General features: G+C 52.8%; 6 protein-coding genes across 6 annotated transcripts; 3 read left to right on the plus strand and 3 right to left on the minus strand.

Annotated features, from left to right (window-relative positions):
- Positions 1–50: 50 nt before the first annotated feature.
- Positions 51–1191, plus strand: BO95DRAFT_488301 (sugar phosphate isomerase/epimerase family protein; the record flags this gene model as incomplete). Its single annotated transcript, XM_025590513.1, has 2 exons — positions 51–419; positions 532–1191. 2 exons carry the CDS (start codon positions 51–53, stop codon positions 1189–1191), a joined length of 1029 nt encoding a protein of 342 aa, XP_025445492.1.
- Positions 1192–1292: 101 nt separating this feature from the next.
- Positions 1293–3473, minus strand: prnC (delta-1-pyrroline-5-carboxylate dehydrogenase prnC). Its single transcript, XM_025584047.1, has 3 exons — positions 3078–3473; positions 2557–3026; positions 1293–2502 (listed from the first exon to the last, which is right to left on the minus strand). Exons 1-3 carry the CDS (start codon positions 3213–3215, stop codon positions 1377–1379), a joined length of 1734 nt encoding a protein of 577 aa, XP_025445493.1. The 5' UTR covers positions 3216–3473; the 3' UTR covers positions 1293–1376.
- Positions 3474–3729: 256 nt separating this feature from the next.
- On the minus strand, positions 3730–4959 carry BO95DRAFT_439678 (putative ribonuclease H1). The gene has a single exon (XM_025585782.1). The coding sequence runs from the start codon at positions 4649–4651 to the stop codon at positions 4022–4024; it is 630 nt and encodes a 209-aa protein (XP_025445494.1). The 5' UTR covers positions 4652–4959; the 3' UTR covers positions 3730–4021.
- Positions 4960–5121: 162 nt separating this feature from the next.
- On the minus strand, positions 5122–7180 carry BO95DRAFT_406832 (proline-specific permease). Its single transcript, XM_025584048.1, has 5 exons — positions 6746–7180; positions 6670–6682; positions 6503–6612; positions 5651–6447; positions 5122–5592 (listed from the first exon to the last, which is right to left on the minus strand). The coding sequence occupies exons 1-5, from the start codon at positions 7131–7133 to the stop codon at positions 5230–5232; spliced, it is 1671 nt and encodes a 556-aa protein (XP_025445495.1). The 5' UTR covers positions 7134–7180; the 3' UTR covers positions 5122–5229.
- A 1807-nt stretch (positions 7181–8987) lies between these two features.
- BO95DRAFT_23556 (putative proline utilization protein PrnX) lies at positions 8988–10236 on the plus strand. The gene has a single exon (XM_025581311.1). The coding sequence runs from the start codon at positions 9096–9098 to the stop codon at positions 10146–10148; it is 1053 nt and encodes a 350-aa protein (XP_025445496.1). The 5' UTR covers positions 8988–9095; the 3' UTR covers positions 10149–10236.
- Positions 10237–10473: 237 nt separating this feature from the next.
- Positions 10474–13628, plus strand: BO95DRAFT_382423 (Zn(II)2Cys6 transcription factor). The gene is made up of 7 exons (XM_025583392.1): positions 10474–10756; positions 10820–10954; positions 11044–11309; positions 11365–11450; positions 11504–12138; positions 12192–12362; positions 12413–13628. Exons 1-7 carry the CDS (start codon positions 10668–10670, stop codon positions 13416–13418), a joined length of 2388 nt encoding a protein of 795 aa, XP_025445497.1. The 5' UTR covers positions 10474–10667; the 3' UTR covers positions 13419–13628.
- Positions 13629–13637: the final 9 nt, after the last annotated feature.

The following is a 13637-nucleotide window of genomic DNA, read 5'->3' on the forward strand; positions in this document are numbered from 1 at the left end:
TGCTTACTGAGTTTGATCACTGAGTTTGACTGAGTTTAACATAAGAAGATATGGCACACGATATCCCTTTCTCATTTGCGACCTGTTCGATCGGCAAGCCCACCGACAGCCTCCCGGCTAAGCTGGAGGCACTGTCTGAAGCGGGCTTCCATGCGGTGGAGCTCGCCTTTCCGGATATTCTATCCTATGCAAAGGAGATTCGAGGGGAAGAGGTAGCCGAAGATGACTATGAGGCGCTGCGGGAGGTGGCCAAGGAGATTCGAGGAGTCTGTGATCGGTTGGACGTGAAGGTGATGATGTTGCAGCCGTTTGCCAATTTCGAGGGATGGCCCGAGGGGTCGAAAGAGCGAGAGGATGCATTCAAGCGGGCGAGGGGGTGGATTAGTTTGATGGAAGTGCTGGGGTGTGACATGTTGCAGGTATGCTGCCATTGTACTACACACAACTTATACACAGAGCTCCTTCCCTCATCCCCATACATCGATACCCTCTCAACTCCCACTCCCACTCACAACTAACGAAACCCCCCAGGTCGGATCAACAGACACCCCCCTCTCCTCCCTCTCCAACACCCCGAGCCTGCACGAGCACATAATCCACGACCTCCGCCAACTTAGCGACCTCCTCGCCACCCACAACATGCGCCTCGCCTACGAAAACTGGTGCTGGTCCAGCCACAGCCCGGACTGGGCCTCCGTCTACCACCTTATTCAAGCCGTCGACCGACCGAACATCGGCCTCTGCCTCGACACCTTCCAGACCGCGGGGGCCGAGTACGCCGACCCCACCGCGCCGGACGGCCTGGTCCCCACCACCGACGGCAAGGCCAATCTCTCCACCCCCCAAAAGTTCTCGGCGAGTTTGGCGCGCCTCGCCAAGACCATCCCCGCCGACAAGATCTACCTGCTGCAGGTGTCGGACGCGTACCGGGCGGATCCACCCTTGGAGGATGAAGTGGTGGAGGGAATGCGGCCCCGCGCGCGCTGGAGTCATGACTATCGGCCGTTGCCGTATACGGAGGGCGGGTATTTGCCGATCGAGGAGGTGGGGAGGGCGGTGTTGGGGACGGGGTTCAGGGGGTGGTTCTCGATGGAGGTTTTTGATGGGAAGAGGAGGGAGGTGGATCTGAAAGGGTATGCGAGGGAGGGGATGGGGAGTATAAGGCGGTTTGTGGAGAGGTGTTCTTCCTGAGGGACTTTGGATTTTGGATTTCAAGATAAGGAGTTCGGGGAGGATTCCCTGGTATGAAGACAAGACAACTACGCGAGGTTTACTTGCACACATGATAGGGTGGAACATGGATATATTTTACCGAACGCCTGAACTATGCAACCTATACCGAACATGGAACATATACAACAATCATCGTAGCGTCATTAAGCGTTGCTGGGGTAGGCGACCTTGTAGGTGGGAACGAACTCCTCCTTGATCGACCGCAGACTCACGAACCGCGACAACAGGTTGCCGCTGCCCGCCTTGTCGTTGGTACCACTGGCACGCGCACCGCCGAAGGGCTGCTGGCCCACAACAGCACCAGTGCTCTTGCAGTTTATGTAGAAATTACCCGCGGTGTTGCGCAGAGCATCGTCGGCCGCACGCAGGACCTCGCGGTCCTGGGCGAAGATGGATCCGGTCAGCGCGTACTCGCCGGTCTGGTCGATCTTCTCGCACATGCGGGTGAAGTCCGCCTCGGTCTTGTCGGCGTAGGTGTGGATCACGAGCACGGGTCCGAACAGCTCGCGAGACAGCAGAGGGTGGTCGGGGTTGGAAGTGCGGTAGACGGTAGGTTGGATGTACCAGCCCTTGGACGAGTCGTAGGTGCCACCGGCCAGCAGCTCCAGCTCGGGGTCGTTCTTGGCCTCGTCGATCACCTGCGCCAGCTTGTTGAACGACGCCTCGTGGATGACAGGGCCGCAGAAGTTGGTGAAGGTGGTGGGCTCGCCCATGGTCAAAGCCTTGGCCTCAGCAGCCACGATCGAGAGGAACTCATCGGCGACGGACTCGGCGACGTAGGCACGGGAAGTGGCACTGCACTTCTGGCCCTGGAACTCGAAAGCACCACGGACGGTCTGCACAGCGGCGTTGCGCACGTCGGCCGACTTGTGGACCAGGTGGAAGTTCTTACCACCGGTCTCACCAACAATGCGGGGGTAGCTGCGGTACTTGCCCTCGGCGACACCGTTGGCGATCTGGCCGTACAGGCTGCGGAAGACCGAGGTGCTACCGGTGAAGTGAAGAGCAGAGAACTCGCGGTGGTTGAGGACAGTGTTGGTCACCTCGGCGGCGTCTCCCGGAACGAACTGGATGACGTTCTTGGGCAGACCAGCCTCAAGGAGGATCTGGTGGACGAGCCAGTTGGAGGCGATGGCCGAAGGAGACGGCTTCCAGACAACGACGTTACCCATCAGGGCGGGGGCACCAGCAAGGTTACCGCCAATGGCAGTGAAGTTGAAGGGACTGATAGCATAGACGAAACCCTCAAGAGGGCGGTACTCAACGCGGCTGCAACAACTGATTAGTTTGACCCTTAGCAGCAGATTCAGACGATTGACTCACTTCCAGACACCAGGGGAGTGGTGGACGGGCTGGGTGGCGTAGAGCTCCTCGGCGTACTTGACACCGAAGCGGAAGAAATCGCACAGCTCGGCAGCGGCGTCAATCTCGGCCTGCCAAGCATTCTTGCCCTGACCGTGCATAGTCAGAGCCATGATGTCGTAGCGGTATTTGGTAGAGATCAAGTCAGCAGCCTTGAGGAAGATGCTGGCGCGGTCGGCAAAGGAAGTGGTGGACCAGGTCTTGCGGGCTTCGAGGGCGGCGTCAATAGCGGCCTGGACGTCGGCTACGGAGGCATTGGCGTACGTGGCCACGGGGGCGTGGGAGGCAGGGTTGCTCTGGGTCAAAGTCTCGGAGCTCTGGATCTCCTTGCCGGCAATGACCAAGGGCACGTTGAGAGGGCCGCTCTGCTTGGTGCGGGCGAGAGCTTCCTCGAGAGCCTTACGATCGGGGGATCCAGGGGCATAGTGTTTCTATTTGAAAGATCAGCCAGAGCAAACCGACCAATTGCCGCCAATACTCACGTTAGGCTCGTTGTCAATGCGAGGAACCTTGAAGGTGGCGTAGGAGCCCATGGCGCGAGAGCTCTGGCGAGCCAAGCTGGCGGAGAGGGAAGCGCATTTGGGGAGACCCCGGGCGCGAAGGAGCAACGAAGACTGCATGATGACAAGCTCTCTTTCGCGATAAAGCCAGACGACACAACACAAAACAAAAGGAGAGCAACAGCAGTGGTGACGCGGGGAAACACGAAGCTTTAATTGAAAGCGAGCAGGCGAGGACAAGCGGTTACTGCCGGTGGGCTGACTCAGCACCAGCCAATGGGAAATGCAGCCGATGCAAGGGGGTTTTCGACCGGAACGAGACTGATTCCTGCCCGGGGAGTCAGTACTCAAATCAGTATCAACGGTTGGAAGTGCGTGGTAAATTGGGTTCAGATTGTCTGTGTGCGTAAGAGATTGATACGTTATCAGACCCAGTGCCATCGCAAGCTATCAGGGATACCGGCACATGCCGGGTGGGTCAAAGTTACCGGCCCGGTCACTCGCCTTCCAGAACCGCCCCAGATATCATTTCCAGCATGCATTTTCACATAGCGACGAAAGCAATTAAGATAAAATGTCACTTGACTAACAGAAATGGCTTTGCTTCATGACATTGATACGTAGCTTGAATCTTAAAGTCTTGAAAACGTCTTTGAATTGCCTAAGTTCATTTCCCCAGATCTCCAGTGGGTCTTCCCCCGCATAAAGCGATAAGGATAAGACAAGCCCTTCGAGCCCGATAAGACCACAGCGTCAGAACACGCCATCAATCAACACTGCATGTCCGTCTCATAGTAGTAGAGTAGTGAAAGCACAAACCAGTCATCTCATCTTACACAGTGTTACCCAGCATGAATACAAGTCCATCCTGGAAACGGTCAACGATCCCGTACCATGCAGACGGACGCCACGAAACGACATCCCACTCAAGGATCGCGACAAAGGCCATTCCTCGCCATCCGTCGAGCATCCGGATTAAGTCGCCGTGACACAAACCAGAAATCCACCGCCGTTCCCTCGTTCTCAAGCTGCGCGATCAACTCTCCGATCTCAAGGTAGAACCCGGCATAAGGCACATCTCCTCCATTGTTGGTCCGCCACCCATTTGTGATCCAGTGAGGCATATACTCTGTAATCCCACTCACCACTCGCTCCGAGTCTGACTTCACCACCAGCCGTTGCACTGGCGTGCAGCTGGGACGTTCCTGGCGAATGCGTAGACCGTCACGCAAGGCCCGACAACAGGCGCTGAGCTCGGACATAATCCTGGTGCGTGGGCCCGGGTACGAGTCTAATGCAGTCGAGACGTTGTTCGGATTGCCATATCCCCAGAATACACCCACCGATGCGCGGCCGGTCGCATGGTTTCTCAGGCAGTCGCCGCTGATGGCGACCACCAAGGTGGTGCGGTCCGGGGCGCGGCCAGTGCGTGGACCACCGGGGCTAGCTATATGCACCCAGCGTCCGGACTTGTATTCGATGCGACTGACGCCATTGTTGTACAAGGCTTGATGGTCAAGACGTCGGGGGAGAACAGGCTCGTCGATTTCGACCATGGCGTCACAGTCTTCTTTCATCCGAGGTTAAAGTAAAGCAAGGCCTGGTAAATTCGTGCTTTGAGAACGTGTGACGAAAGTTGGTGTATTGCTAGAGCCACGATCGAGATCCTATATTTACAATCAACTTGTCAATTGAGCTACCTTGGCTGATGGACTTGGAGTCAGACCGCGAAGAGAGGCGAGGTGGCTGGTGATATGTGGCATGCGTCGAGACAGAGCTTCAGCACCAAAAATGAGGACGAGCAACGGTGCCTCTTCAGTTGATAGAGTGTCAAAACGAAAAGTTGTGGATGAGAAGAACGAAGGTGTAAGACGCGTGGTAGGAAAACGCGAGATGGGAAGCGTTGGCATAACAAAACAGGAAAGAGGGGGCGGACACAGCGTTTGGTGAATGTATCATGGATGCCGGTTGGCTCCAACTGAAATGGCCATCATCAATGTCCTTTGTCTCAACATTTCAATGAACAGGTATCTCTAATTCTCAACATTATATACAAGATCAGATTTACAGCAACTCATTCTGCCCGCAGAAGAATCACTTAGCAGTTTCACTCTCCCACATTCCGACATGTTCCTCACGCAATCCACCACCAGACCCGCTCCAGCCAGTTGCGCGGCTTGCGCTCAAAGTCGTTCTCACAGAGTTGATCTATCTCGTCCTTGCCAGTGAACACATCGACCTCCGACACCTTTGTCATCCACGGAGTCCGATACCACAGCTTGTGACCAACGTAGAAGACCAGGAAGAAGACAATGCCAATGTAAGAGACCAGGAAATCCGCCGCTGAGAAATTACCCGGGAAGAAGACAGCATAACCATTGGTGAGGGTCAGCAAGGTCACCATGAAGATCACATAGTATGTACCGTAAGGCTGAAGGGTAGTCTTGAACGGCAGTGAATCAAGCATGCCATGGAAGTCCATTGCCTTGCGAAAACGCTGCATTCACGTTAGCACAGATCCGGTCAAATGTTCGTCGCGATTGTAAAGAGCTTACCAAGTACGCAATGCCAACCAAGATCCAGCTGATGAAGCCACCGACAGTGGTAAGGTTGGTGAACCAGTAGAAGACGTTTGCACCAGAGTTAGATAGATTGAGGAACGACAACAGTCCCACAACCCAAGTAGCTAGGACAGCCACCCATGGTACTCCGTTCTTATTGCAGCGGGTAAACACTTGAGGTGCCTGGCCCCCGCAAGCGAGCGAGTATAGCGTTCTGGACCCAGCGAAAAGCCAGGCGTTGCCCGATGACCAGGCAGAAGTCAAGATGGCTGCGTTGATGACATGATTCAAGCCCGAGATTCCTGCATTCTGAATGGCAATCACAAACGGACTTGCACTGGCAGTGGAGCTGCCGCTGGCCACGGCTGACAGGAGATCTGGATCATTGTAGGCCACAGTAACACCAATGACCAAAGAGCCCAGGACATAAAAGGTAAAGATCCGATAGATGAAACGATTGGTGGCCTTGGGAATGTTGCGACGAGGGGCTTCAACCTCGCCCGCAGCCGTGGTGATCAACTCGGGAGAGAAGATGAATGAGAAACCAGACTTGATGAACGCAGTCCAGAAAGCCAAGAAGCGACCGGTGTTTCCGTCGACTAAGTACGGCTTGAAAGCGCCTGGGTGCTGCCAGTAGCGGAAGCCCAACCGATCATGGTTGGGACCCCCTCCAAAGAAAAGGACAATCCCCAAGATAATGAGCCCAATGATGGCGATGATCTTGAGAGCGGCAAACCAGAACTCGGCTTCTCCATACCAAGAGACAGCAACAATATTGAGGAGCAAAATGACTGAGCAACTGTTAGACGAGGAAGTTAACTCTAATAGTAAGGGCGAGGACTATACCGATGAGAACGATTGCAATCCATACGCCCACGTTGACTGAAGTGGTCCAGTATTCTATGATGATTCCTGCTGCCGTGACCTCACTTGCCAATAACATAGCAAATGAATACCTGCAATCAAACCATGAATACCATGTACGAAGAAACAAAGATGATAATCGATCTTACCAATAGTTATAGCCTGAAATCAGTTAGCACTCGCTCACCCAACTAGTCTGGCAGTTTGGGGTAAAGTAGGACATACCAGCAGCAAAGCCGAGACTAGGCTCAGTATAGCGGCCAATGATGTATGGCACGGAGATCCCCTTGATGGGAAGATAGGTGGTCATTTCACCCAGCATGTTCATCACGAACCAAACAACTGACGACATGGCCAAGTATCCCATAAAAAGCGGTGCTGGACCGACCGTGGAAAGAGTCGAGCCTGACCCGACGAAGAGACCGGTTCCAATACATCCACCGATGGCGATCAGTTGCAGCTGGCGGGACGAGAGTCCCCGATGGGTCTCCGTGTTGGGACCTAGGTGGACCTCTCCCTTGAGGGCCTCTGGATCTTCATAGTTGTCGACGTTGGGAGATTTGTCTTCATATTTGACCTCCTCAGAAAACTTGGAGGTAGGAGCGGAGGCCATGATGTGCTAGCCAGGAAGACAGGAAGATCGATTTGAATGCCTTGAAGACCAAATGCCTGGTGACTAGGGCCATTTTATAAGACGGCTGCTGAAGCGGGAGGGAGCACGACATCCCCAGAAGGCAATTCTGGCCGCGCTTATCAATATCAATTATCATCTATGATAATTTTACCTCAAAGTTTAAGCCAGAAATCGCCTGCATGACGCCCCTAGGGAAGTGGCGATTGGCCTAGATGTGGTCGGGGTGAGCGGTTTGTGTGGGGATAGGCACCTTATCTCCCTGGGTTGCTCTTTTGCTATACGAATGAGAAGGCAAAAGAGTTTGGGTGGGAGTGATCAAACCCAGTTCCTGCTTATCTCTCCCGGGGCGGAGACGGGCTGATGCAATCACTGCATGGCGCGCGATAGTCAGCCACTATGCTCGGCCTGATTTATCTGATCTATACTGAGTATTGAAGTCTATAACAAGGCAGGAGATATTGTGCATGTATAAAGATTTCTATGAATGATCTTCGCGGCAGCGATGAATTGATGTCAGATCAGCCTCGTGGCATTCCACTGTGGAAATCCGGGGTCGAAACTCCGCATTCAATTGAATCCACCTCATGGTACGGTAGTGAAGTAGTTTACTGTCAACGAGGAGTTTATGTTACCTAATGGTTTGGAGAAACAGTCCCTGGCCTGCCGAAGCTTGACCCATTGTTCATATCCCGCTAGACTGGATCGGGCCTAGATTGCAGCCCTCCGGGCCGATGGTCGAACTCTCACATCTCGTTGCCTGAGATTTCAGGAGAACCGGCTGTGGCAAGCCGGCTCTTACATCCTACAGATGAAGTTACAACTACAGCACTACCCCTTCTCTCTTGAGAGCTGTATATTCTCCTATATGACATGAAAGACACAATAGGCATATATTTTTCATATTGTACAGCAGACCTTTTCACGCACTTTCTTCTCTCTCTCTCTCTTTTGAAGAGATGCTGGTATACCAACGAGTGTCATCTCTCGCTTGACCGGCCCGGTCAACCTGCTGTTGCTGCGCAGGTGGGGCTTCCGACCACCGGCCCGTCGACCGGGCAATAGCCTGGATACTGATACTTGATGCTGCAGTGTCCTGAATGGTGCTTGTGTTGACTATAGAGCCTCACAAAAGGGGCCAGTCACCACTGTGTCTGCAGTGTTTCAAAGATAAGAATTTCAGTCGTGGAATCCTGGGATCTTAGGTTCTTAGCTATCTTAAATTTGGTAGAACAGGGAAAGCCTGGTAGAATCTCGAATCCCTCAGAGATTCGCCTCCCTCGTCGCTTTCTGCCACAATTTGACTTTCTCGGGGGTTTTCCCCGGTGGCAATTGTTGTAGTCGATCTACCCCAGAAAGCTACGGAGTAAGCTGTTGGTATCGACCGGATTGAGAGATGTATGCGACCAAAATAGAAGGGGGGGTTGCGGAGAGTCACAAGACAACGTAAGGATGATTAATAAACTAGAAAGTACAGTAGCTAATGCGAGGCATCACGCCGGGAATTGTAAACTAAAGATAGCACCTTCACTCGAAGTGCATCTGCTAGTATATACATGGGGAGAAGACAAAAAATGAGCCTTCAGGTTAAACAATCTAGCGGAATATCGAGTGAGCTACTCATACTAAGTGGCTGGTGTCGGCAACTTGCCCCGCGTTGTTTGGGATGTCACCAAGACCGGAAGGCACCTCCGATGCATCAACTCCCAACCACCGACCTCAACTGACCAGCGCCTCCGACGTCGCTCACCTTTGCTAGCTGATCCCTAGTATTTCTTTAGACAGGTGAACAGCCAGGAGAAGCCCGGATCTTGTATTCTGCCACAGAAACAATATATACTTCCGTTCAGTCTGGGTCTGGTTACTCGACAGCATATTTGCATTCATACCTCCTCGAGTCCCTTCTCAAGACCAACAAATTGGCCGTCCTCATTCCATTTCACAATGCGTATCCTCGCTGAACCCGATGTTTCTCAGATCCTGCGCGAATTAAACCAGTCGCAATGCCACGACTTACTCAACGCTCTTTGCGACTCTCTCACCGCAGTCTCCAATGAATCGACTGCTCCAGAGACGGAACGCCTTATCCACCAGCCCCTTCGTAGCACCATCCTCACGAAGAAACAAAACCTCTCTCTTTTCATGCCCGTCTCCAACACCGCCAGCACGGGTATCAAGATTGTTACTTCCTCTCAGTCTCATGGCCTCATCGGAGTCATCAACATCTTCTCGCCCGAAGGTAGTCTACAGGGTCTCTTGAGCGCCGCCAAAATCACCGCTTTCCGCACAGCCCTGACCATCATGTCCCTCCTCGTTCGCTGCCAGGCCACGAGTAAGGAGAATGTGGTCATTCTCGGCTCTGGTCGCCAGGCGGAATGGCATGCTCGCTTAGTTCTCCTCTTGTTCCCAGGACAAGTACGTTCGATCACCATCCTGAACCGTGGTCGCAAACGCCTGGAAGAGTTGGAGACAGAGGTCTTGGGACAATTGCGGGCTACGTATCCGGATGTTGCGATCTCAACGGTCGCGAAAGATCATGTAGGCGACGACGTATGGGAGGAGAAGCTGCGGGCGGCACTGCAGACCTGCGATGTCTTGTTCAGTTGTACGCCTGCCACAGAGCCGAATTTCCCGGCTTCATATCTACAACCGTTCCGGCAACGGTTCATCTCGCTGATCGGCTCGTATAAGCCGCATATGCGGGAGATTGATACGGAGACATTGCTCTCTGGCGGTGGGAAAGTCTACGTGGACTTGAAGGAGGCGTGTTTGGAGGAGTCGGGCGAGTTGATTCTGGCCGAGGTGAAGGAAGAGCAGTTGATTGAAGTTGGTGAGTTGTATGGGAAGTTAGGTAGGGAAGTGCCGGTGGAGGTACCCCAGGGGTGCAATGTGGTATTTAAATGTGTGGGCATGGGGATAATGGATCTGGTCATCGGAAACAAGCTGTTGGATGTTGGACGGGAGAGGGGAATTGGCATGGAAGTAGATGGCTTTTGAAGCGATGGCGTGTTGACGGTGGAATTAGATATTGTGACCAAATGACTGGCTTGATCGTAATCAATCAGTTACTTGCAGACAATTCAACCCTTCTGTTTTGATAAAAGAACTGATTGGTGTAGAATTGCACTTATAGCTATGGCGGTATAAGTTAGTGCAAGATCATACTTGTGTTGATCATGGCTGGAGGTGACTGCTGGCTGGCTAGCCAGACTAACGCTGGGGGCGAAGCCAAACCCGCACCCACGGCTTATCAGTTCGACTTCTGGTTCCTTTCCCTCTCCCCCCCCCCTTGGAGAGGATGGATTAAACTCCGGGCCATTTTTTCCTATCTTCCGTCAACACCGCCTTCTCTTCCTTCGGGATCATCTCCTACTTTCCTACTCTTCCTACATACTTACCTCAGCTCTTACCCCCCCATTTCCCTCCGGGCTGTCGCTTTTACGCACCCCACATGTCTATGCTCTAATCCCTACCATGCGCCTGTCGCTGCATCGCCCTCCTTGATTTCGAACAGCCATGGATGAGGGCTCAACCACCCCTGCTGGTACGGGCCCGCAGAAACGACCCCGCGTTTCCGAGGAGAATCGCAAACGAGCCGTGCGAGCGTAAGACGATTATATTCTCCTGTCAGGGTCTTTGTCTCCTTACTCACAATAACCAATTTCTAGCTGTGATGGTTGTCGCCGAGTGAAGGAAAAATGCGAAGGAGGCGTTCCGTGTCGCCGATGTCTCCGCTATCAGCGACAATGCGTCTTTACTCATCCAGACCATGCGGAGAAGATCGCCCGTTCCTCCTCCATCTCGTAAGGCCACCCACCCCCCTCATCTTGAGTCTCAAATCTACGAACCTCGAATTCAATAATGGCAGAGACTAATACCGTTATTAATCTAGGCTACTCGAACGAAGCACAGCCCTCAGAGGACATGAGATCGCCGAGTCGGAGCGTGTCCGATGCATGGAGCGCATCCTCCAGCATTATGTCCCCAACATTTCCTTCGATGTCCATACTTTGCGAAAGATGGCCGAAGAGTTGAAACACAAACATCGAGGATCTGGCACAGAGGCATCTTCAACGCAGCTCGACGGCGAAGACCTGGAGGACCTGGCAATTGACGATGAGGATTTCACCATCAAGGCTCTGCCGGATAATACTACACGTGGGTGCTCTGGGATTGTTTCGGAATGTACTTGGGTGGTCTGACTCGTTCTTAGAATACTCCGGAGAATTTTCGTATCTCAACTTCTCTATGAAGATTCGACAAAAGATTGACGAATGGATGAAACATGCTGGACCAGAGGTATGCAAACTAGTGGTCGCCTGTCGGCGAATTACTCACTCACTTCTTCCCAGGCATCCACAGAGACAGAGCCATTTGAAGAGCGCTGGCGGGCAACCCAATTACAGTCCGGATCGACCCTAGTATCAACCTCGGTGACCTGTCTTCCACCTCGGTTTGTGGCAGACTTTCTGGTGCAGATCTTCTTTAAGTATGCGCAGACGAATAATTTCTACGTTGAAGAAGACTGGTTGAAGGATAAGCTAAACATATGCTACACGGACCCATCGAGCCTCTCTTCTAAGGATGCAGGCACGGTATGTGCTATCCTAATGGTATTAGCGGTGGGTACTCAGTTCGCACACATGGAATCGGCCACACCTGTCAACCGCCTGTCCTCCAATTCTGCCTTCGCCGACGACCACCACTTCTCCGAAGATGATGTCGGTCTTACCTTTTATCAATTTGCATCGAAACTGCTTCCCGACATCATTGCCACAGCTTCCGTTCGAAGCGTCCAGGCTTGTCTTTTGATCGGTACTTATCTTCTGCCGCTAGATACGTCGGGTCTATGCTATACGTATTTTGGTCTAGCCCTGAAGATGGCCATTCAAAATGGCATGCACCGAAAGTATTCGGGGGAGGGAATGTCACCTCGTATGGTGGAGATCCGCAATCGTGTCTTCTGGACGGCATACACGATCGAGAAGTAGGTGGCCAATCCAACGTTTCAGCTGCTTGATAGCTACTGACACTCTTTAGGCGCGTCAGCATTCTCCATGGGCGACCGGTATCGCTATCCGATGCGGACGTAGATGCTCCCTTTCCAACTGACTTTCCGGGCTTGACTCCTTCTGGACATTTAGCCAATGACATAAATATGGTGACGCTCATCAAGTTGACCTTGAAACTTGGCCAAGTTGCCAACGAGATGTACGTGGCGAGGTATCCTAGGATCTTACATATAGCTAACATAGAGTCAGATCTATTCTCCGTAAATCGCGAAAGAACCAACAATCGGATTGTCTCGAACGATTACTGAACCTTCGGAAATGCTTGGTTGATTGGTGGTCAACGTTGCCGGAAGAAACTAATTGCCGGGATCTCAATCCGTCTGGTCCTCTCTTTCGCTCCAATGTGCATCTCAAGCTGGATTATTGTCTGACTCGGATCTTCCTTGGACGGCCCTTCCTGTTTAGCAGCATGAAAGCCATTACGGTCCCGGGCGCCCCGGTCAAGACGCCTTCGGGTCTATCGAAGAATCGCTCCACACTAGTCACTGACTGCGTGGAAGCAGCGCTTGAGATCATCGACCTATGCCGTTTGCTGCGGGATGAGCCTGGTCTCGCCCGTGCTTCATTCACCGAGTTCAGTTCCTGCCGTGCTGCTCTTCTTGTCATTCTTGCCCAGAGCTTGACCAAACGCACAGAGCGGTTGCGTGAGGCCCTCGATAAAGGCATGGCCCTCATCAAGATTATGTCGATGGGTGTCGGATCTGCCCGATCCGCTGTGAGTGTCATTGAAACACTTGAGCGGGCAATTCGTCGCTTTGAGGAGTACAGTCAGACGCAACCCCAAGGCACTGCTGGCATGATGGAGTCGGCCTATGACCGCTTCAAGAACTGGGAAATGCTTTGGAAGACGGGACCAATCTCTCCCGACCCAATATCGTTCCCTGAGCAGTACCCATCCGGTGGTGGTGGACTGCCGCCTGTGATGACACCTATGACAGGTCCACCACCAATGAATGAACCGGCAGAAGGGGAGCTTGCCAACCCCAGTATCCCTGACTCGACCGAGTTCTCTGTGTCTCATCCGCTGTCGGAGATGCCGCACTTCGGGCTTGATCATTTCGTTGCAAACTTGCCACAGGAATTGGGCGAATTCACCGCGATTCCATGCTTCGAGACCGACAATCAGTCCAGCTTGACCGGGGAGTTGAAACCCGGGTCTTCCGACACGCGGTGGATGAATTTTATGAATGAATAGTGTTACCGACAACCGACCGGTCTTTTGTGATTTTGACAGCGCTGCATTATTGGGGTCCTTGCTTGGCGGTTGTACTGCCATGAATCTGTTTTAAGATACCTAGATCGTGTATATTCACTGGTCCGTCTAGACACTTCGTCTACATAACATATATCAGAAGGTCCATCCTAGATGGTTGCAAATGGCTAGAATTCAAGCTGAAATATATACATGCTAAGA

Source organism: Aspergillus brunneoviolaceus, assembly GCF_003184695.1.
Source record: "Aspergillus brunneoviolaceus CBS 621.78 unplaced genomic scaffold BO95scaffold_11, whole genome shotgun sequence".
Taxonomy (NCBI): domain Eukaryota; kingdom Fungi; phylum Ascomycota; class Eurotiomycetes; order Eurotiales; family Aspergillaceae; genus Aspergillus; species Aspergillus brunneoviolaceus.

Bases quoted from the DNA above. Each gene is read 5' to 3' on its own strand.
- BO95DRAFT_439678 (XM_025585782.1), bottom strand. From the start codon at position 4,651: ATGGTCGAAATCGACGAGCCTGTTCTCCCCCGACGTCTTGACCATCAA.
- BO95DRAFT_406832 (XM_025584048.1), bottom strand. From the start codon at position 7,133: ATGGCCTCCGCTCCTACCTCCAAGTTTTCTGAGGAGGTCAAATATGAA. The intron at 6,448-6,502 runs GTATAGTCCTCG...ACAGTTGCTCAG, and splicing joins GATTGCAATCGTTCTCATCG to TCATTTTGCTCCTCAATATT. The intron at 5,593-5,650 runs GTAAGCTCTTTA...ACGTGAATGCAG, and splicing joins TGGTTGGCATTGCGTACTTG to CGTTTTCGCAAGGCAATGGA.
- BO95DRAFT_23556 (XM_025581311.1), top strand. From the start codon at position 9,096: ATGCGTATCCTCGCTGAACCCGATGTTTCTCAGATCCTGCGCGAATTA.
- prnC (XM_025584047.1), bottom strand. From the start codon at position 3,215: ATGCAGTCTTCGTTGCTCCTTCGCGCCCGGGGTCTCCCCAAATGCGCT. The intron at 3,027-3,077 runs GTGAGTATTGGC...TCTTTCAAATAG, and splicing joins GCATTGACAACGAGCCTAAC to AAACACTATGCCCCTGGATC. The intron at 2,503-2,556 runs GTGAGTCAATCG...CAGTTGTTGCAG, and splicing joins CACTCCCCTGGTGTCTGGAA to CCGCGTTGAGTACCGCCCTC.
- BO95DRAFT_382423 (XM_025583392.1), top strand. From the start codon at position 10,668: ATGGATGAGGGCTCAACCACCCCTGCTGGTACGGGCCCGCAGAAACGA. The intron at 10,955-11,043 runs GTAAGGCCACCC...TTATTAATCTAG, and splicing joins GCCCGTTCCTCCTCCATCTC to GCTACTCGAACGAAGCACAG. The intron at 12,363-12,412 runs GTACGTGGCGAG...ACATAGAGTCAG, and splicing joins GGCCAAGTTGCCAACGAGAT to ATCTATTCTCCGTAAATCGC.